The sequence below is a fragment of the Pseudorasbora parva genome, chromosome 9 (assembly GCF_024679245.1).
Source record: "Pseudorasbora parva isolate DD20220531a chromosome 9, ASM2467924v1, whole genome shotgun sequence".
In the NCBI taxonomy this organism is placed as follows: domain Eukaryota; kingdom Metazoa; phylum Chordata; class Actinopteri; order Cypriniformes; family Gobionidae; genus Pseudorasbora; species Pseudorasbora parva.
In genome coordinates this window covers 1,322,646-1,344,685 of record NC_090180.1, presented here as the reverse complement: position 1 = coordinate 1,344,685, position 22,040 = coordinate 1,322,646, and the positions used below count along the sequence as shown (strand labels likewise).

The window sequence follows — 22,040 nt, the reverse complement described above, 5'->3', positions numbered from 1 at the left end:
AACCGACTTATTGAAAAGATCTGACTCAAAGCAAAAACTAGTTCATGCTATTTCTCTCAGGAATACACCAGGGAGATATTTTCAACAAAACCTGCAAAAGTCATACGGGCCTTTTAAAATACATTTATGGTGCCATTTTATAGCTGGACAGACCTTCTCTTTTATTATCTTTAAAAGTGTTGTGTCCCACAGACAAAAGAAAGTCATGAAAATAACTAACTGACTTTGACTTCTTTCAAATATTAATTTTTGGGTGAACGATCCCTTTAAGTGTGTTCACATGTTTTGCAGCTCATCTGGCCAGGTGATCCTGAGGTTTACTGAACCTCTTAGATGGCTATTTTAGGGAGATTACTCTGTGGTTTTAACCCTCCATCAGGGATTTGAGCAAAACTGCACATCAGGAGGAGGAAAAGAGGAAGCCCCGGAGTCAGACAGGGAGCAAAGTTTCCATTAACACACAACCCACCGGCTTACACTCTTAAAAAAAGGTTCTTAAATGGTTCTTTGGCAGGGTGTATAGTTCCATGAAAACCTTTAATATCCAAAGAACCTTTCCATTGCACAAAAGGTTCGTAAGAACGGTTAGAAAAAAATGGTTCTTTATAGAACCTTTCACAAAATGGTGGGGAACCAACAATGCTTCTTCTAATGGTCACTGTAAAAAATATTTAAAAAATAAGTTACCTAGTGCCTTAACATTTTAAATTCATTAAACACAGCAAAAAAATGCTTTTCTTACTCAGTAGTTTTGTCTTGTTTCTAGTCTAAATATCTAAAAATTCTTAAAACAAGAAGTATTTACTAGACAAGCAAAAGTAATTGTCTTGTTTTGGGGAAAATAACTCAAAATGAAGAGAGTTTTTGCTTAAAATAAGATAAATAATCTGCCAATGGGGTGAGAAAAATAATCTTAATTCAAACAGAAAACAAGATTATTTTTCTCACCCCATTGGCAGATTATTTATCTTATTTTAAGCAGAAACTCTCTTCATTTAGAGTTATTTTTCCCAAAACAAGACAATTACTTTTGCTTGTCTAGTAAATGTTTCTTAATGTAAGATTTTTTTGTTGATATTTTGACTAGAAACAAGACAAAAATAAGTAAGAAAATAATTTTTTTTCAGTGAAAGTAAAAATTTGAGCTAATACAATGAACATTTGTGAAGATCGACTACCTAAATTCAAATATTATTAAAATATTTGTATTGGGTAATTGTGTGTGTTTTGTGATGACAAGATGAAACATGCCAAATTGTGCTATTTTCATGATTTATCAAAAAAGAAAAAAATTTGATGTGGTGTTTTAGATACAGTAATATTGAGTTTTATGTATTAAACCAATTTCCTTCATTTAGTCAACTCAAATTCTTAATTTCAATAAACTCACAATTTTAAGGCAACCAGGTTACTTACTTTTTTAAGTTGTGAAAACTTTTTGGTTCTTTCTGGCACCTTTATTTTTAAGGGTGTACTGGGAAAACATAACGGAGATGGTGGATTTAGGGAATAAGGTTAGAGGGGAAAAAATCAGGGAAGTCTGAAAGAGAATGAACAGCAGGTTTGGAGATTGTTCCTCATGGCGAGGGGCAGGAAGTCAAATGTTTTCCTTCATTTCTGCCGGAGCTTTTCCATCCAGTGGCAGCTAATACGGCCATTCTTCCATTCTCTCCAGAGTTCACCAGTAACAATTTCACCAGTAAATAATACCCCAAAAGGCCAGCAGAACCAATGAATTATCATCAGCCAGCTGGAATAAGGCATAAGTGCCGGAAATACATGTTCACGCTGGCTGATTGTGAGGGATAACCAAAGCAACACTGCAAAAAAGGCAGTTCTTGCTTACTAACAGTGTCTTGTTTCCAGTCTAAATATCTAACAATCCTTAAATCAAGATGCATTTACAAGATATTTTTTCCTAAAAATAAAATCTAAATGAAGTGAGTTTTTGCTTAAAAAAGGCAAAATGATCTGCCAATGGGGTGAGAGAAATAATCTTATTTCTGATTGAAATCTTGTTTCTTGTTTCCGTCCCAATCAGAAATAAGATTATTTTTCTCCTCACCCCATTGGCAGATCATTTTGCCTGTTTTAAGCAAAAACTCACTTCATTTTTATATTATTTTCAACAAAACAAGAAAAAAATATCTCATGTGGTTTTACTGATCTAGTAAATGCATCTTGATTTAAGAATATTTAGATATTTGGACTGGAAACGAGACAAAATACTAAATAAGAAGAGCATTTTGTGCAGTGAATTAAATTATAATTACAACACCATTCTGTTTGGACTTGGACACACTCGCATAAATCAACAATGATGGTTCTTCTAGCCAGGGAAACATCAGCCTGATGCTTTAAGTATCTTTAAATTACCATTTTAATTGCATTTAATGTGATCTGTTTTATGATGCCACAATCATTTCAGCCAATATCACTTTCACTTATAACAAATCAGTTTTGGCTTTTAATGCCTGTGGTAGCAGCAGTTGTGTTCACAAGGTAAATCTAAATCTAATTGACATCTGCAGTGTGTTAATTATTTCAGCCAAAACTGAAATGTCTGTCATTATCTCCTCTGCCTAATGTCGCTCCACACCCGTAAGACCTCCGTTCATCTTCACACACATATTCACACACACACACAATGGTTATGAGTCAGTGAATCGATTCATGATTCGGATCGCCAGTGTCTCGTGATTTCAGCAGTTTGACACTCGATCCGAATCATGAATCGATTCGCTGATTCATAACCATTTGAATCTTTATCTGAGGATTGAACACAAACGCGGAAGAGAAGCCAATGCTGAATAAAGTCGTAGTTTTTGTTATTTTTGGACCCAAATGTATTTTGGATGCTTCAAGAGACTCTAATTAACCCACTGATGTCTCATATGGACTACTGTGATGATGTTTTTATTCCCTTTCTGGACATGGACAGTATAGTGTGCATACACTTGCATACGCTCTCGGACTAAATATAAAATATCTTAAACTGTGTGTGAAGATGAACGGAGGTCTGACGGGTGTGGAGCGACATTAGGGAGAGGAGTTAATGACAGACATTTCAGTTTTGGCTGAACTAACCCTTTAAGACATACACTAAAAGCCTCCAGACTCACTGTGGGCAGAATAAAGCTGCCACACTGATCTTTTGATGATCGACCACATTTACGGTTAACGTAGAATTGTTTGATGGGGTTTTTCATACAGGTCTAATCTGTTTGTGTTTGTAATCGCTTCCACATAATCCAGTCAGTCTAGGTCTGCAACACACATTTCTTTATTTATGCAGTACACTAGAGTTCAAATTGTTCAAAAATAATTTATTGAGCAAGCATGACTTAATGGATTAGAACATCTCCTGAAGGTTTCCTCACCCCCGTCTCATCCCAGATCTTCGTGTCTTTCTTTCTTCAGTTTTTTGAGGAAAACATTCCAGGATTCGTCTCCTCATAATGGACTTCAATGGGAACCAACGGCTGAAGGTCCAAATCAATGAGGAAGAGCTTCAGAGACTCTGATGATCCCAGAGGAATAGAGTCTGATCCAGACTAACCATCACACATTTACTGCACTAATAAACATTTATACACTTTAACCTCAGATGCTCGACTTCGGCATATGACATCATCACGTGAGAAGGGTCACATGACGCAGGAGGAAGTGCCACTAAACTCTATCTCATGTTCTCCTCCATCTTTAAAATCATCTGTTACTGTTGTTTCACCTTTATTTGTGTAAAGGCGTTTGATTTAGTCTTCGCACATTCGTTTTAACGTCGGCACTTCCTCCTGCGTCATGTGACCTTTCCCACGTGATGTCCGATGGTTAGTCTGGATCAGACTCTATTCCTCTGGGATCATCAGAGTCTCTGAAGCTCTTCCTCATTGATTTGGACCTTCAGCCGTTGGTTCCCATTGAAGTCCATTATGAGGAGAAAAATCCTGGAATGTTTTCCTCAAAAAACTGAAGAAAGAAAGACATGAAGATCTGGGATGAGACGGAGGTGAGGAAACCAACATTATTTTTCTCACCCCATTGGCAGATTATTTTGCCTATTTTAAGCAAAAACTCTTTTCCCAAAACAAGACAATAATTTGTTAATGTTTCTTAAATCAGCACTAGGTAACTTTTCAACCTTACAATAGGTTGAATGACACGTCTGCCATAGCCTGATGGGGTCTGTATCGTTTTTAATCGTACTTTTAAACTTCGGGTTTCGGGTAGTAACCCGAGAACAAAAAGAACTACAGAATTCGACTGCTTTACGGCATATACGTCACTTCCACCAACACACACACTTCCTTACATTCGGACGTGCGAGCCCAACTTTGTTCGTCGGATAATATAGTCATGTCCGAAGCAGCACAGACAAATAAGAAAGAAAAGGTTTTGTTGGAGGAAAGCAATAAGAGGAAACGAGAGAGTGCTGTGATTAAAGGCAGGACGAGGATCAACATGTGACCAGCGTTTGCTCGTCGGCGTGAGCTGAAGGAGGCGTGCCCGACCGATGCTGTCCTGCTCGTTACGGTGATTACCGACCACTCAAACAATGAACTGAAGGATCATATAGATTCTGGAAAACGCTAACCAATAGACTACTATAATGACGCTGGCTTGTAAACGTGAGCATCGCGATTATTTGGTGTTTGAAAAAAATAAAACCCATGAAATGATATTCATCTGACATGCTGAAGCATAAGCCACTGACTGTACCTGATGAAGACATTTCGCACGCGCCGCCAGAAGAACACCTGCATGTGAACTCCTCCTGCAGTGTTCAGGGGAACTGTTAGTGCTGCACCGACCCGCGGGACGCTTTTATGAAGTTATTTGGCCCGCACCGCACCACTGGATATATTTTTACAACCCGCCGCGCACCCGCGACCATTAAATAGACATACGGGGTCCGCGGGTTATGAGACGACCTGCGCATCACTAGCTCAGGGCTATCAGGGTTGTCATGTCAACAAATGCACGCGCGATGGCGTCCCCTGCTGTAGGAGGACAGCTTACGACAGTAGATGAGGACATTATTTTTTCCCAACTGTAGGGGGACCCCGAGAGCAAAAGTTACCCAGTGCTGCTTTAATGTTAGAATTTTTACTAAGTAAAATTAGTTTACCAACAAAAATACTAAGTGAGAAAAGTATTTTTTGCAGTGTAGGTTCATGTGACACTGAAGACTAGAGGAATGGCTTTACATTGTAATCATTTTTCACCATATTTTTGTTTTATATTGTATTTTTATATTTTAATCAAATAAATGCAGTATAAGGAAGTTTGTTTTTTTAAAATAATACACACTTACACCAAAACATGTAATATTCACACATTTCTGCTCATTTGTACTCCATTCTACCAGACGCATGATATCATAATGGCAGACGCATAAAAATAATTCTGGACATTGTTTTGGTTATTAAAAGTACTAGAGCATTTAAACCCTCATAAATACCCCTTAATATAATAACCTCATGTTCATGGTACTTTTAAAGCACCAATCCTCATAAGATTTTACAAGTCAGACATCCCCATATGCATGAACGAGTGTGGTTTATTAACGATGGCAGTTCCCTATAGCGTTAGATATGGAAAATATTTCAGACAAGTTACGGACAGCTGAAACCCTCGAGTAATATGCCAAAGCCAATTAGTGTCAAGATCATGAGAATGCAACAGCTAAATTGATCTGTTTGACTAGTTTGCTGTGCTTGCTTTTAACTCCCTACTATTATCATTCTTGGAGTAAATTACACTGTGCCCTGAGTCCCCTAAGAAGCCATTTTAGAAGTGTTAACGCAGATGATATGTCACACCCGGAGGCTCTGGCCATGGCTAATATTTTTTGAAACTCAGCTCATCTATCCATCATTCTCGCTCTGAGGCTCTTCACTTCTATCTGACGGTCTGAGGGCGAAAGGCATGGAAGAGAAAAGGATTGATGAAAAACAATTCCCTCGCGTTAATGAGGCCTATCTTTTACCGTTTTCTTCCAGCAGGAGACTGAAAAAGAGAGTTAATACGAGCAAATGAACTACCTCAAAGTGTTCAATTAGCTCTTATATAAGCGTCTATTGGAAAAGTAGAGGAGTAGCAGTTCATTTACTCTAAAGTTTGCCAGAGCTTGAACTAGAAAAGTCCCTCCTTTGTTATCTAGCAGAATCCTCTCAAATAAAGCACACACACATATATATATATATATGTCAATTTTAGTACTCAGAGTTTCTCATTATAAACCTGTTTAAAGCATTTATTTGCGTTGTTCTAACTCATGTGTGGTGCTTGTTAATTTGACTCAGTTACATGGGAGGATATTGTAATAGACAAACCTGATTGAGTTGCTTTATTTGTGTTCTTGGAAGTTGCCAGAATTTAAGAATAGTACACTAAAAATGCTAATTCAAATTCATTCAAATCAACCCAAATTAGGTTGAAAATGGACAAACCCAGCAATTGGGTTGATTTCAGCAAATATTTAACCAACCACTGGGTTAAAATAACCCAATTACTAGATTAAACCAACCCAATCATTGGGCTAAAAAAAACAATAAATGGGCTAAAACCACCCAAATACCGGGCTAAAACAACCCAATCACTGGGCTAAAGCAACCCAATTACTGGATTAAACCAACCCAATCACTGGGCTAAAACCACCCAAATACTGGTCTAAAACAACCCAATTACTGGATTAAACCAACCCAATCACTGGGCTAAAACCACCCAAATACTGGTCTAAAACAACCCAATTACTGGATTAAACCAACCCAATCACTGGGCTAAAACCACCCAAATACTGGTCTAAAACAACCCAATTACTGGGCTAAAGCAACCCAATTACTGGATTAAACCAACCCCATCACTGGGCTAAAGCAACCCATTCACTGGGTTAAGACAACCCATTCTTTGGGCTAAAGCAACCCCTCACTGGGCTAAAACAAACCCTTCACTGGGCTAAAGCAACCCAATTACTGGATTAAACCAACCCAATCACTGGGCTAAAGCAACCCAATTACTGGGCTAAAACAACCCAAATACTGGGCTAAAACAACCCAATCACTGGGCTAAAGCAACCCAATTACTGGATTAAACCAACCCCATCACTGGGCTAAAGCAACCCATTCACTGGGTTAAGACAACCCATTCACTGGGCTAAAGCAACCCAATTACTGGGCTAAAACAACCCAATCACTGGGCTAAAACAACCCAATTACTGGGCTAAAGCAACCCAATCACTGGGCTAAAGCAACCCAATCACTGGGCTAAAGCAACCCAATCACTGGGCTAAAACAACCCAATCACTGGGCTAAAACAACCCAATCACTGGGCTAAAGCAACCCAATCACTGGGCTAAAGCAACCCAATCACTGGGCTAAAGCAACCCAATCACTGGGCTAAAGCAACCCAATCACTGGGCTAAAACAACCCAATCACTGGGCTAAAGCAACCCAATCACTGGGCTAAAACAACCCAATCACTGGGCTAAAGCAACCCAATCACTGGGCTAAAGCAACCCAATCGCTGGGCTAAAACAATTAAAAATGGTTTGTCGAGTTTTCAACCCAACTTGTAAGTAAGCCAAACTAACTACAATAATCAAGTAAATACTCAATATTTTTTAGCATAATTTACTTGAGCTAAGATAATTTTTTAACATGTAGTGAAATATAGCAAGCAGCATGACCAGTCTAAAGTCCAATATCTGAATGAACGACTATTATGATAGACAAACCCAGCAGTTGGGTTGTTTTAGCCCAGCGGTTGGGTTTAATGTTTGCCCAACCTGCTGGGTAATTTTATTTAACTAATTTTTTGTTTAAAAATGATTGTTTTTCTTGCTTAAAATTAACTTAAAGTATGTTGGAAATTAACACGTATTTATAATTTATGTTAATAACTGAACATTGTTAATAATTTGAGTGAATAATAATACAACAATAATAAATTGCATATTAATAAATGTTCACCTTTTGATTATTGTTGTTGCCTCTAGTAATAATGTGTCTTTTTAATTTCCAACCTATTTTGGGTTCATTTTAAGCCAGCCATATAGTCATTTTTAAACAGTTGTTGGGTTTAATAAAACTACCCAGTATGATGGGCAAACATTTAACCCAACCGCTGGGTTTGTCCATTTTCAGCCCAACTTGGGTTGTTTTTAACTCAGTAGTGTAGTATATTATAAAACAGTATGCATGGATAACAACACATTAAGTGTACACTCACAAAAAGGTACAAAATCTTTCCAAAGGTTCTAATATGTACTATTTATTTTGGGGACTAATTTGTACACTTTTAGTACCAGTATATATTAATAAACAGATTATACAATTATAAATAGCCCTCCCCTTCACCTAGCCCTTCCCACCAAAATAAGACAATTACTTTTACTTGTCTAGTAAATATTTCTTAATGTAAGAATTTTTAGATATTTAGACTAGAAACAAGACAAAAATACTAAATAGGAAATGCATTTTTTGCAGTGTATTTGCACTTGTCTGTAATTAAACTCATATTTTCTTACCCATGGAGCAGTCGAGTCCAAAGAATCCCTCATCGCAGACACACTGTCCATCCACACAGCGTCCATTGCCTATGCAGTCATTGGGACAGGTTTGGACACTGCAGTCTTCTCCTGAGAATCCACTAAAGCACACACATTTGCCATCCACACAGTGGCCTTTATCTTTGCAGTCGTTGGGGCAGGTGAGCTGGCTGCAGTCATGGCCGGTGTAGCCTTCATAGCAAACGCAGCGGCCGTCCACACAGCGGCCATTATCATTGCATTCATCCGGGCAGGATGAGATGGAGCAGTCTGGACCCTCCCAGCCCGCGTTACATTTACAGCTGCAGGAGTCGTGCTGGTACGTGCCGTGCCCACTGCAGCTGGAGTCCACACCTACCAAAAGAGAACCGTCTTTAAGGGTTAGTTCAGCCAAAAGTGTACATTGTGTGATTAATTCCTCCTGTGGTTGGCCAGCCGTCAGACCTCCGCTCATCTTCAGACACAGATGAAGATATTAGTGTTGAAATCCGATGGCTCAGAAAGGCCTTCATTGACACCAATGTCATTTCCTCTCTCAAGACCCATAAAGGCACTAAAGACGTCGTTACAAAGCCCATCTCACTACAGCGGCTCTACAATCATTGATGAAGAGGCCAGAATAGTTTTCATATTAATTGGTACGAATGACCTCCCCCTAATTCCGCCCCTAAACCCATCCCTGGGTTTAGACAAATCGTGATATAAACTCGACTTTTTCTTACAATTGCTGCAAGTTTATATCGCAAGTATGTAAACTCGCAATTGCTAGAAAGTCAGAATCGCAAGATAAAAATGTTACAATTACCTTTTTTATTTCTTATTCTGTGGCCAAAAAACAAGCTTTCATGGTCAATAATGTATGATTCTGAGCTGATATTAAAACTGTTTTATAGCCGTCATGGCAATAACCTGTACGCCTTTTATAGACTCAAGCCCTATTCGGACACTAATAGTTTCTCGTGGGGTCGTCAGGTATTTCATCATTTACAGCGGCTAGTCTGTGATTATATTGCCGTATGAATCCAGAATGTCCGTGTTTTTCTCCCACCACCCACGTAAAAATCCCCGGCCGAAATACCGACTGTTTTCTGACAAACACAAGGCCGTGTGGAGATTTAATTGCCATGTACACTCATTTTATGAAGAAGTGAGAATAGTTTAATTAAAACAACAACATCTATAATAATGACTTATATAGTGATGGCCGATTTCAAAACAAAGATTCGAACGGTTATGAATCAGTGAATCGATTCATGATTCAGCTCGCCAGTCACGCGATCCGAATCATGAATCGATTCACTGACTCATAACGGTTCGAAGCTTTGTTCTGAAATCGGCCATCACTATATAAGTCGTTATTTAGTTGTTTAGGTCTATTCTGGCCTCTTCATCAATGATTGTAGAGCCGCTGTAGTGAGATGGGCTTTGTAACGACGTCTTTAGTGCCTTTATGGGTCTTGAGAGAGGAAATGACATTGGTGTCAATGAAGGCCTTTCTGAGCCATCGGATTTCAACACTAATATCTTCATCTGTGTGTGAAGATGAGCGGAGGTCTGACGGCTGGCCAACCACAGGAGGAATTAATCACACAATGCACACTTTTGGCTGAACTAACCCTTTAACATACTGAATTCAACAGCACGTGAAGGATTGGGGAAAAAGGATATTTGGGAAGTTGGGGAACACTAAAATCTGTTATTCTGGTGCAAGATATGAAGGGGTCTGGGTACCATCCTAATAGAGCAAAGAATAATATTTAAGTACCAAAACTGTTTTGTGTAAGTACTATTGGCCCCACTTTATATTCGGTGGCCTTAACTACTTTGTACTTACATCAAATAGAATTACGATGTATTTATTGTGTTCATTTTGCATTGTTACTTCTAATATTGGTAAAGTAATGTGACTCTCATCTCCACCGTGATTGGTGGTTATCAGCATATCAAAGGTACATCACAGATATTTAGTATTTAAATTGATTGGTAATTTAAAATTATTTCGGTTAATGAAATATGTTTTTTTTACTGTATATTTAACTTAAATCTGTAAAACCTAAAATGCTTCTACCATATTTTTTACGAAAATTTTTGGTAGCCACATTTGTTTTCTTAGCGTAATTATATGGTTTTGAACTGTAAAATCGACAGTAAACTAAGTGCCGTCCTGTAAAATCTAAATTGCTGATACCGTATTTTTTTACTGTAAAGTTCTGGCAACCACAGCTGCCTTTTTTTACTGTAAATTTAACATATTTTTTATTACAATATAAACCTTTAAATTATATGGTGTTGAACTGTAAAATCGACAGTAAACTAAGTGCCATCCTGTTAAACCTAAAATGCTGCTACCGTATTTTTTTTACTGTAAAGTTCTGGCAACCACAGCTGACATTTTTTACTGTAAATTTAAGATTATTTATTATTACAATATAAACCTTTAAATGATTTGGTTTTGAACTTAAGAAATAGACAGTAAACCAAGTTCTGTCCCGTGGAACCTAAAATGCTGCTACCGTATTTTTTACGGTAAAGTTCTGGCAACCACAGCTGACTTTTTTTACTGTAAATTTAAGATTATTTATTATTACAATATAAACCTTTAAATGATTTGGTTTTGAACTTTGAAATAGACAGTAAACCAAGTTTTGTCCCGTGGAAACTATAAAATGCTGCTACCGTATTTTTTACGGTAAAGTTCTGGCAATCACAGCTGCTGATTATTTTTTTATCGGGAATTTTACAGGATTTTTTTGAAAGTGTGTGATAAGGGACACACAATGCATTCTGCACTTTTTTGATTATGCAATAAAATGTTCAACTATAAATTATTATTTATAGTTGAACATTTTAGTTAATAACTATAAATTATTAACAATAAATATTTCTGACCGACATTTAATAGTCATTCCAGGTCGCTTGATCTTTAAAATCAGGGAATAATCTCCTAGGTTAGTACTCGTACAGTACCTGACCCTCCTTTGCAGCAGCCCTGAGCACATTGGCTCTTTAGGTAGGTGACCTCCTCCTCCAGGCCATTTACACGGTACAACAAGGATTTGAAATCCTCAGAGTCCGCACATCCACAACCAGCCGACTGTAGGCGAATGTTGTGCTTGAAGACAATGTCATTCTCTCCATCCACTGTGACTATCTGTCCTTCTGAGGCCTGGTCATGGGAAAGCTGTCCCGCCGGAGAACTCTGCTTACATCCAGAATCAATCCTGTAGACGTGGCTGAATGTGACCTCTTTCTCCGCAGGAAGTGCGTCCTGGGACAGCCCAGTCTGGGACACCATAAAGAGCGTCCCCAGAAGAAAGAGACCCCTCTTCAGCCGGATGAATCCAACAATCATGGTTTCTGAAAGAGAGACACTCTTGGAGAATCTCATGATGGTTGCATTTAAAAGCACTTCTTTCTCAGAATATCAAACTTTCCGTATGGTTTGCGGTCTCACCTTCCAGTAAGGAGCTTGATTTGCTTGCACACGAAAATCAATGTGCAAGACATCACATTATGTTTAATGGAGCGAAATCTGTTTTACAAGGCCGTGTTACAGACGTCTGATCCTACTGTAGGAACTGGGGCTTGCACATTCCATCAAAACCTGTAATTGCACATCCACAACCACAAGGGCTTCTGGGAGCAGAGCACACTTCTAACTAAATGATGCAATGCCCATGACGTCGGTCAAACCTTTTAATACGTCTCTGTACAGTAGGATGTTTTACAAAAGAGGGAACGCATGTTTCAAAAGAGCACCGGGGATTGTTTGCTTTAAAACTAAAATTTAAAATAAGATAATGTTGAAAGCACCCGCGGACACCAGGACCTGAGCTAGTGTAATTCATTAAGCGTGAGGTGGAAAAAAGGGAAATGTGGAAAAATGTGGAATATTTTTTCTTAATATTAATGTGGAAAGAATGTATATGAAAATTAATATTTTTTAATTAATGGTTTTAAATACTTAATTTTAATTAATGGTCTTAATTATTATTTTTTAATTATATGGTCTTAATGTGGAAAAAAGGGGTTTCTCTTAAAAATCTGATCATATAGTTTATACGTTAATTATGATTAGTAAATGCAGATGGCAGATCTTTATAAATCACTTTAGTTACAGCATTCTTATATAAAAAAAACAAATATTAAAATCTTAAATAATTTTTCATTTATTCTTTAACTTTTTAAACAACTATATATATAGAACACACTCAGTCCTAAGGGTCAATGTTGAGGTGTGTAGATGATCTGAAAGCTGAATTAATAATCTCTCCATTGATGTATGGTTTGTTAGGATAGGACAATATTTGAACATCTGGAATCTGAGGGTGCAAAAACATCTAAATATTGAGAAAATCTCCTTTAAAGTTGTCCAAATGAAGTCCTTAGCAATGCATATTACTACTAATAATACATTTATGATATGAACATGTACTAAATATCTTCATGGAGCATGATCTTAATATCCTAATGATAGAAGAAAAATGATCATTTGACCCTTATAATGTATTGTTGGCTATGGCCACAGATATACCCGTGAGACGCACTGGTGAAGAGCTCCAGGGTCACGTATATAAATAAATAAAAATATAATTAAAACTAATTTCCATGCATCTGATTGCTGTAGAATAGATAGATTGCATATAGAACTTGGATAAAAATGTATAAATCCCTGTAGATGCCATTATGCAATGCAAAGGCGAGAGCCCCTGTGAGCCTACAGGACCTAAAGCGATCTCTGCTTTCAGTGACACTGCATGACCTGTGACAGCAGCAGATTATTATAGGCCACATTTTCATTATGAATTTAAATTATGTCCTTTTTATCAATCACAACACTGTGATAAACAGAAACGGCTTATAAATCCAGCACCGCGTTCCTCAGCGTTCTTGAATGTCTTCACTCCACACCTTGTTTTGAGCATTATGAAAATCTTTGCGAATGTGGCGCTTCAATATAAACACGGAACAACACACATCAAAGTCCAGAAGCAGATGTGGAATGGCACAAATGCTGAAATGAGAAGACGGAGCACTCCCTCAGGACCAAGATAAAAATGTGAACAGAAGCACAGAAAAATCTGGAGCTCATGCTGTACGGATCAACCAACTGAGAAGAAAACAGGGCCGGCGGCGGCGGCGGCTTTTGCAGATGTGGACAGCTATTCAACTGCATTAGTCTGAGAAGACTTCCATTTTACAAATTAAAACCCATTAAAGCCATATGAATCATTTACTAAATACAAAATATCTCGTCCAGCCAATATATTCCAGCTGTATATCAATAAATGTGCAATAGACCTCAACAGCAACTTCAAAAACGACAACAATAGCACAAATAAAACAATAAACCAATAACGGTAACCACAAAACAAATCAGCAGCCGTTCAGATGAAGCCGTTCAGGTCTGTGAAGCATTTTGAAACGGCGTATTTGAGACCCTGGGCCCGGTTTTTCAAAAGTAATCCACTAGGATTTTGGATTACGGATCAAATCTTGAAAATGTGTTTTTCCAAGGAAAAAATCAATTCCATAATCGGATTAGATCACGTAATCCAATCTTGGTTTTGATCCAGATCAAACCTTTAGTTTCAGAACTTTTTTGTAGGATTTGGATCCCTTTGATCCAAAAAATCTGGATTAAACTGATCCCATCAGAAGGCTGGATTCAGCGTGGATTTCATGCCCAAACTCTAAAGAAAACTTTAAAAATGTATCCAATAATACTATATTTGGATCATGCAGTATCCTAAAAGATATCCTGTTTATTCATAAGATATATATATATATTCATCACAATCTAAAATATTTTAGTTTTTAGAATATTTATTAGTGATGCATGCAATGATTACAGTACATCTATACTTGATACTGGTCATAAATATCCTCAATATTCACACTGTAAAAAAAAATGGTTGGTTTAACCTAAAAAAGTAAGTAACCTGGTTGCCTTAAAATTATGAGTTTATTGAAATTAAAAATTTGAGTTGATACAATGAAGGAAATGTGTTTAATAAATAGAAACTCAAAATAATATTGTATCTGAACCACATAAAAAATGTGATGAATCATTTTCGCTATTTGGCATGTTTCACTGCGTCTTCAGAAATAAAACACACAATTACCCACAAAATATTTTAATAAAGGTTGTCGAATCTCAAAAGATGTTCATTGTATTAACTCAAAATTTAAATTTCAATGAACTCAAAATTTTAAGGAAACCAGGTAACTTTTTTTCTAAACATTTTTTTTACAGTGCAGTGGCTATTCTACTTGTTGCTCTTTATCTCTAGTTCTACATTGTGTTTCCTATCCTGTTTGAGCTCCGGTTATCCAGATTTGGGAAACCTGAAAAAATCCTATCCGGATCAGATTAATCCAATCCGATATTGCTTTAAAAAACTGGCTCAAAAGTAAACTGGATCACGTGATCACGGATCGCAAACAAAGGATTACTAAATCCGGATCAATTTTATCCGGATTAAACCTTTTGAAAAACTGGGCCCTAGTCATAAGCGTCAGTTTTTTGAGATTCTAGTAGATTGTACTTTTATACTTTTAAACCAGAGATTATCGTCCCAAATGACAAATATGAATCACTGTCAATGCTATTTATCTAAAAATTATACATATGGTTCTTAACACCGAGCATGAACATCTCCTGGAGCACAAACCCAGTCATAAGGGTCAATGTTGAGATGTGTAGATGATCTGAAAGCTGAATTAATAATCTCTCCACTGATGTATGGTTTGTTAGGATAGGACAATATTTGAAAATCTGGAATCTGAGGGTGCAAAAACATCTAAATATTGAGAAAATCTCCTTTAAAGTTGTCCAAATGAAGTCCTTAGCAATGCATATTACTACTAATAATACATTTATGATATGAACATGTGCTAAATATCTTCATGGAGCATGATCTTAATATCCTGATGATTTTTGGCATGAAAGGCAAAATGGATAATTTTAACAAAGTATTGTTGGCTATGGCCACAGATATACCTGAGATTATGACTGCTGAAGAGCTCATAATTGGAGGAATAGTGCAGATGTTTTTATGTAGATTCTCATCTGTGACTCTTACTGGAACAAAGTATTTCCTCTTCTAATTAATATATCAAAATAAGTATCTTTGACTCCCAATATTACGCCCTGAGCTCAAACGGGCAGGGATGCCATGGCCTCAGTGACTCCCTGATGGTAATTAGATGGGATGGTGAGGTCCACATCACACACTCAGACACCACACACACACACACTCAGACACCACACACACACTACAGCTGCAAGGCCCTCTGAGGAGCTCGTTTATTGCTTTCTGTCAGAGGCTTTTATTTCATGTGCGCTCTTTCTTTTTGCTCTTTTATTTATCTTGGAGAGGGCGGTGGAAAAGCCTGCCAACTTTCTTCTTCCACAGCTCCGGTTTGAGTCTGCATGGTCAAACATAAGCACACTTTAAGAAGATGCTCTGTGTCACAGTAATGGAAGAGACAATACCAACTGCACGGCAAAAAACACAACATACTTATTGTTCACATTTTGCATGTAACTGGCCAATGCATGACAGAAAAATTGTTGAGCAGCTTCTCGGGAAAGATGAAGCACTCGGTATCTTTTTTTTTTTATCTCATTCATTTTTAATTCTCACCCAATGGGCTACGCTGCACAAAAGAAGAAGGATTTCTAATCGGGTGATGAGGCTTATAATATTATTCCCAGTAAAATATCCTTAAAAATACACATAAAGTGTATGTTAGTATAAATATCAAGAACATATATATATATATATATATATATATATATATATATATATACATATATATACATACATACATACAGGTTGGGTGGTTTTAGCCCAGCGATTGGGTTGTGTAAGCCCAATGATTGGGTTGTTTTAGCCCAGCGATTGGGTTGTGTAAGCCCAGTGATTGGGTTGTTTTAGCCCTGCGATTGGGTTGTGTAAGCCCAATGATTGGGTTGTTTTAGCCCAGCGACTGGGTTGGTTTACCCCAGCGACTGGGTGGGTTTAGCCCAGCGACTGGGTTGGTTTAGCCCAGCGACTGGGTTGGTTTAGCCCAGCGACTGGGTTGGTTAAGCCCACCGATTGGGTTGGTTAAGCCCACCGATTGGGTTGGTTAAGCCCACCGATTGGGTTGGTTAAGCCCACCGATTGGGTTGGTTAAGCCCAGCGATTGGTTGGTTAAGCCCAGCGATTTGTTGGTTAAGCCCACCGATTGGGTTGGTTAAGCCCACCGATTGGGTTGGTTAAGCCCACCGATTGGGTTGTTTAAGGCCAGCTATTGGGTTGGTTAAGCCCAGCGATTGGGTCGTTTAGCCCAGCGATTGGGTTGGTTTACCCCAGTGGTTGGGTTGTTTTAGCCCAGCAGTTGTTTTTTTTTAGCCCAGCGAATGAGTTGTTTTAACCCATCTGTCATTAAATGTTTGCCCATCGTGCTGGGCAGTTTTATTTAACTCAACTATTGTTTAAAAATTACTATATTGCTGGCTTAAAATGAACCCAAAAATCAGACACACAATTACGAGGCTACAATAATAATCAAAAGGTAAACATTTATTAATACACAATTTAGTAAATGTGTATTGCCAATTATTAGTCATTAAACTTATTAATAATGTTAATTGATTAAACATATTAATAAATGCTAATTTCCAACATTCTTTAGGTTCATTTTAAACTAGCAATACAGTCGTTTTTAAATAATAGTTGAGTTAAATAAAACTACCCAGCAGGTTGGGCAAACATTTAACCCAACCGCTGGGTTAAAACAACTCCAATTGCCCAGCATTTTTTAGAGCGTAAGAACGAATAGATTTATGGTTAAAACTAGAAAAATATAATCATAAGAAGATATTAATGAGTCTTGTTTTAAGCGTCTTATTTTATCTTATTTTTTGTGCAGTACATTCAAGAATCGTCTTAGTTTTATAATATGATGTCCATTTGGACACAGTAACGTTTGGGAAAATGTATCGCAACAACAGCGAACCATTCTGCAAGCCATGCCTAATGAAATCCCAGCCCTAGCAGTAATGGACAGAGCCGGCTCGAGACAGAAGACATGCAGGCGGATAAGTGGCCGTTGGCTGTTTTCTGCTGGATCTCAACACCAAGTCAAAACATAATCTCTCAACGGTGTGACTGGGACTTATTCATGGCTTTAGGAACTACAAGGGCAAAGACCTACAAGCAATAAGGCACACAAACAGACTATGAACAGCATAAATCATATTCTGAGAGGGGAATAAATTGAGTGAGGTAGAGGGCAGGAAAACAGAGAGCCAGACTGTGCCGTGCCCTCTCCTCTCCTGAGACACATTAGGAAGAAGACAAAGGCAGCCTGTTCCTCTGCATCTGAAGCCCAATTGCACCATTAGGAAGGAGATTCAGGCTTACCGACGCAGAGAGAAAGGCAGAGAGGCGAGGAGTGCAGACTGTGAGCCGCAAACATCAGGCTCTGGTGGTTTTCCCCTTTACTCTTCAGCTGATGAGAGCTGAAAGCAATTAAGCTTAAGTCTAGGTACAGACTCATTTCCTCTCCTCCGTGTGTGTACCACTGGGGAGTGAAACCACAGCAGCTTTAGAGGATCTTCCAGATGCCCAAAACTGGCTCTGCTGGCCTGTAGTGTGTGGTGCAGGCAGCTCATAGTAAACCTCCAGTGGGCTGCTCAACATCTGCTGTTCATCTGATAAACCTGAAGCCAGCACAGTAGCCTTTCCCCCTAATCTGGCAGACGAGGGCGATGTTTTTTAGATCTTGTGTAAAAGTGGGGTCTGAATAGGTTAAGGACTACGCATATGCCTCGGGAACAAAACATCTAGACGGAACGAGTGGGAAATGGAGATTTGACATCCATAAGAAGATCTAAAAACTGCTGGGTTTAAAAACAAACCAAGTTGGGTTGAAAATGGACAAACTCAGTGATTGGGTTGTTTTAACCCAGCGATTGGGTTGTTTTAGTCCAGTGATTGGGTTGTTTTAGCCCAGCGATTGGGTTGTTTTAGCCCAGCGATTGGGTTGTTTTAGCCCAGCGATTGGGTTGTTTTAGCCCAGCGATTGGGTTGTTTTAGCCCAGCGATTGGGTTGTTTTAGCCCAGCGATTGGGTTGTTTTAACCCAGCGATTGGGTTGTTTTAACCCAGCGATTGGGTTGTTTTAGCCCAGCGATTGGGTTGTTTTAACCCAGCGATTGGGTTGTTTTAGCCCAGCGATTGGGTTGTTTTAGCCCAGCGATTGGGTTGTTTTAACCCAGCGATTGGGTTGTTTTAGCCCAGCGATTGGGTTGTTTTAGCCCAGCGATTGGGTTGTTTTAGCCCAGCGATTGGGTTGTTTTAGCCCAGCGATTGGGTTGTTTTAGCCCAGCGATTGGATTGTTTTAGCCCAGCGATTGGGTTGTTTTAGCCCAGCGATTGGGTGTTTTATTTAACTTCAGCTCTGCAGCATATTTTGAATGATTAACATGAATACAGTATTGGACCCAGAGGTGAGGCGCAGAGTTGAATTGGTTAAAAATGACTGTATTGTTTGCTTAAAATAAACCCAAAGTATGTTGGATTTTTTTAATTAAGCTTAATAAATTAACATTATTAATATATGTTTAATAAATAATAATTAGCAATAAACATTTATTAAATTGCTTATTAATAAATGTTCACCTTTTGATTATTATTGTTGCCTCTATAATTGCGTGTCTGATTTTTAATTTCCAGCCTTTTTTGGGTTAATTTTAAACCAGTCATACAGTCATTTTAAACAAACAATAGTTGAGTTAAATAAAATAACCCAGCACATTGGGCAAACATTTAACCTAACCTCTGGGCTAAAACAACCCAATCACTGGACAAATCATGCCTTCCTGCAAAGCACCTGACTTCAAACATGTTTTTCCACTGTATGCGCTGTCCGTGGGGACACATATGTTCTCTTCTCAAGACTGGGACTCCCATTGCGGTGCAAGATTTATGAATGCTTTCATTGAGCGCTCTTCGTGGAAATGAAGATGTTTGTAGTTTTTAAACCAGATTATTGTCCCAAATGACAAATATGATTCACTGTCAATGCTTTCAGTATATTTATGGTTTTTAGCACCGAGCATGAACATCTATGACCCCGGAGCCCAAACCCAGTCATAAGGGTCAATGTTGAGATGTGTCGATGATCTGAAAGCTGAATTAATAATTTCTCCACTGATGTATGGTTTGTTAGGATAGGACAATATTTGAACATCTGGAATCTGAGGGTGCAAAAACATCTAAATATTGAGAAAATCTCCTTTAAAGTTGTCCAAATGAAGTCCTTAGCAATGCATATTACTACACTCTAAAAAATGCTGGGTTAAAAACAACCCAAGTTGGGTTGAAAATGCACTAACCCAACAATTGGGTTAATTTTACCCAACGGTTGAGTTGTTTTAACCCAGCGGTTGGGTTAAATGTTGCTTAAGACAACCCAATGGCTGGGTTAAAACAACTCAGCCATTGGGTTAAAACAACCCAATTGTTGGGTTAGTGCATTTTCAACCCAACTTGGGTTGTTTTTAACCCAGCATTTTTTAGAGTGTACTAATAATACATTTATGATATGAACATGTGCTAAATATCTTCATGGAGCATGATCTTAATATCCTGATGATTTTTGGCATAAAAGACAAAATAGATAATTTTAACAAAGTGTTGTTGGCTATGGCCACAGATATCCCCGTGAGATTATGACTGCTGAATGTATAGCAGCTACAAAAATAAGTAAATGACTTTATTGTGATTAAATATTGAGTGAGTTAATTTAGATTTTATCATAAAGCACATTTACCTGTCAAAACATGTAATCCTAATTAGCAAGAATTTGGAAACAATGCATTATATCTATACTCTAAAAAATTCTGAGTAAAAACAACCCAATTTTGGGTCAAATATGGACTAACCCAGCAGTTGGGTTGTTTTAACCCAGCGATTGGGTTGTCTTGAGCAAAAATGTAACCCAACCGCAGGATTAAAGCAAACCAATTAGTGGGTTAGTCCATATTTGACCCAACATTGGGTTAAAACAACCCAGCATTTTTTAGAGTGTACCTCACACACATCCTAACATCATTGAATGTCAATAAAATAGAATATTTTCATGACTGTGGAAAAAAAAGTGAGAAGTTCCTGCAAGCTGCAGATGCCTTACCCCAGATTATCCCCTGCCACAGTAATATCCGGCTCTCTGACTGAAGCGGTGACTTACAGCACCTGTTGACAAGTTTAGACTCAGCTTTCTGGCCCTTCTGAGCAGCGATGTCCCGAAATCCTCCAGCTTTCTGCCTTCAAACTGTTTAAATGTCCTCATGGCAGCTCTCAGCCAATGGCCAGCCTGGGTGTGGCTCCAAAACTCACCATAGAGGACTGAGGGACTGAGGGAGGTAATGTGCAACAATGTCTGGAACTTATTCCATTTAACACAAACCCAGCAAAAGTGCTCCATATATGTCAGATATTGTCTTACAGTAGCAGTGCTAATCAATCTATTTTCCAGGAATTGTGATAAATAGCTTCTGACAGGCGAGCCAAAGTCAACAGTCCTGAGCTTAAATAAAGCACCACACTTTTTTATGTGTACTTTCCACAGTTTTTTTTCACCCCCCTCTTGATTCGAAAACTTGTATAACTTTACAAATGGAAATTGATTCCTAATCTGATTTACAGCTTTTGGTTTTGTGCCGTCTATTAAAAAATTGTTCAACGCTGAGCATGTAAAATGTACATTCAAAGTAATAAACTTCAACATAACAGTATACTGGTGTTAATCTGGAGTATCTGTAGAGTCGTGCTGATCCTTCATATCTCACAAGAGTCTTTAGTTTATCATATTCATAAAAGACAGACACACTGAACCGATTCTTTCTGAAAACAGCCGAGCTAGTGGAGGAGTGCAGTGGGTGGAGCTAAAGACACACACACACACACACACACAGACACACACACACACACACTATACGTTGGTGTTGTTCTTACATTATATGCACTTGTGTGCCGATTGCCAACAGAACACACACATTTGATGCAGTTTCCACTCATGACCGGGAACACACACACACACACACACACACACACACACACACACACACACACACACACACACACACACGTAGTGTTTCCATGTTTTATGGGGACATTCCATAGGCGTAATGGTTTTTATATCGTACAAACCGTATTTTCTATCCCCTTACACTGCCCCTGCCCCTAAACCCATCACACACACACACACACACACACACACACACACACACACACTTCTTTAGTGACATTGTTGATCTCGTGTCTACACCCACCGCCAATGCCGCCGACGGCTCCCGTAACCCCAACAAAGCTCAGTGATGTGTGTGTGTGCACTCTAAAAAATTCTGGGCAAAAAACAACCCAATGTTGGGTCAAATATGGACTAACCCAGCAGTTGGGTTGTTTTAACCCAGCGATTGGGTTGTCTTGAGCAAA

General features: G+C 38.3%; 1 protein-coding gene across 1 annotated transcript in view; it reads right to left on the bottom strand.

Moving 5' to 3' along the window:
* Positions 1–20,850, bottom strand: part of tnn (tenascin N) — a 74,429-nt gene extending 53,579 nt beyond the window's left edge. The window contains exons 1-3 of the mRNA XM_067453465.1: positions 20,737–20,850; positions 11,516–11,905; positions 8,528–8,902 (exon numbers count right to left, since the gene is read on the bottom strand). Coding sequence (XP_067309566.1) covers positions 8,528–8,902; positions 11,516–11,900 — 760 coding nt within the window. The 5' untranslated portion in view covers positions 11,901–11,905; positions 20,737–20,850. The remainder of the gene's footprint in view (positions 1–8,527; positions 8,903–11,515; positions 11,906–20,736) is intronic.
* Positions 20,851–22,040: the final 1,190 nt, after the last annotated feature.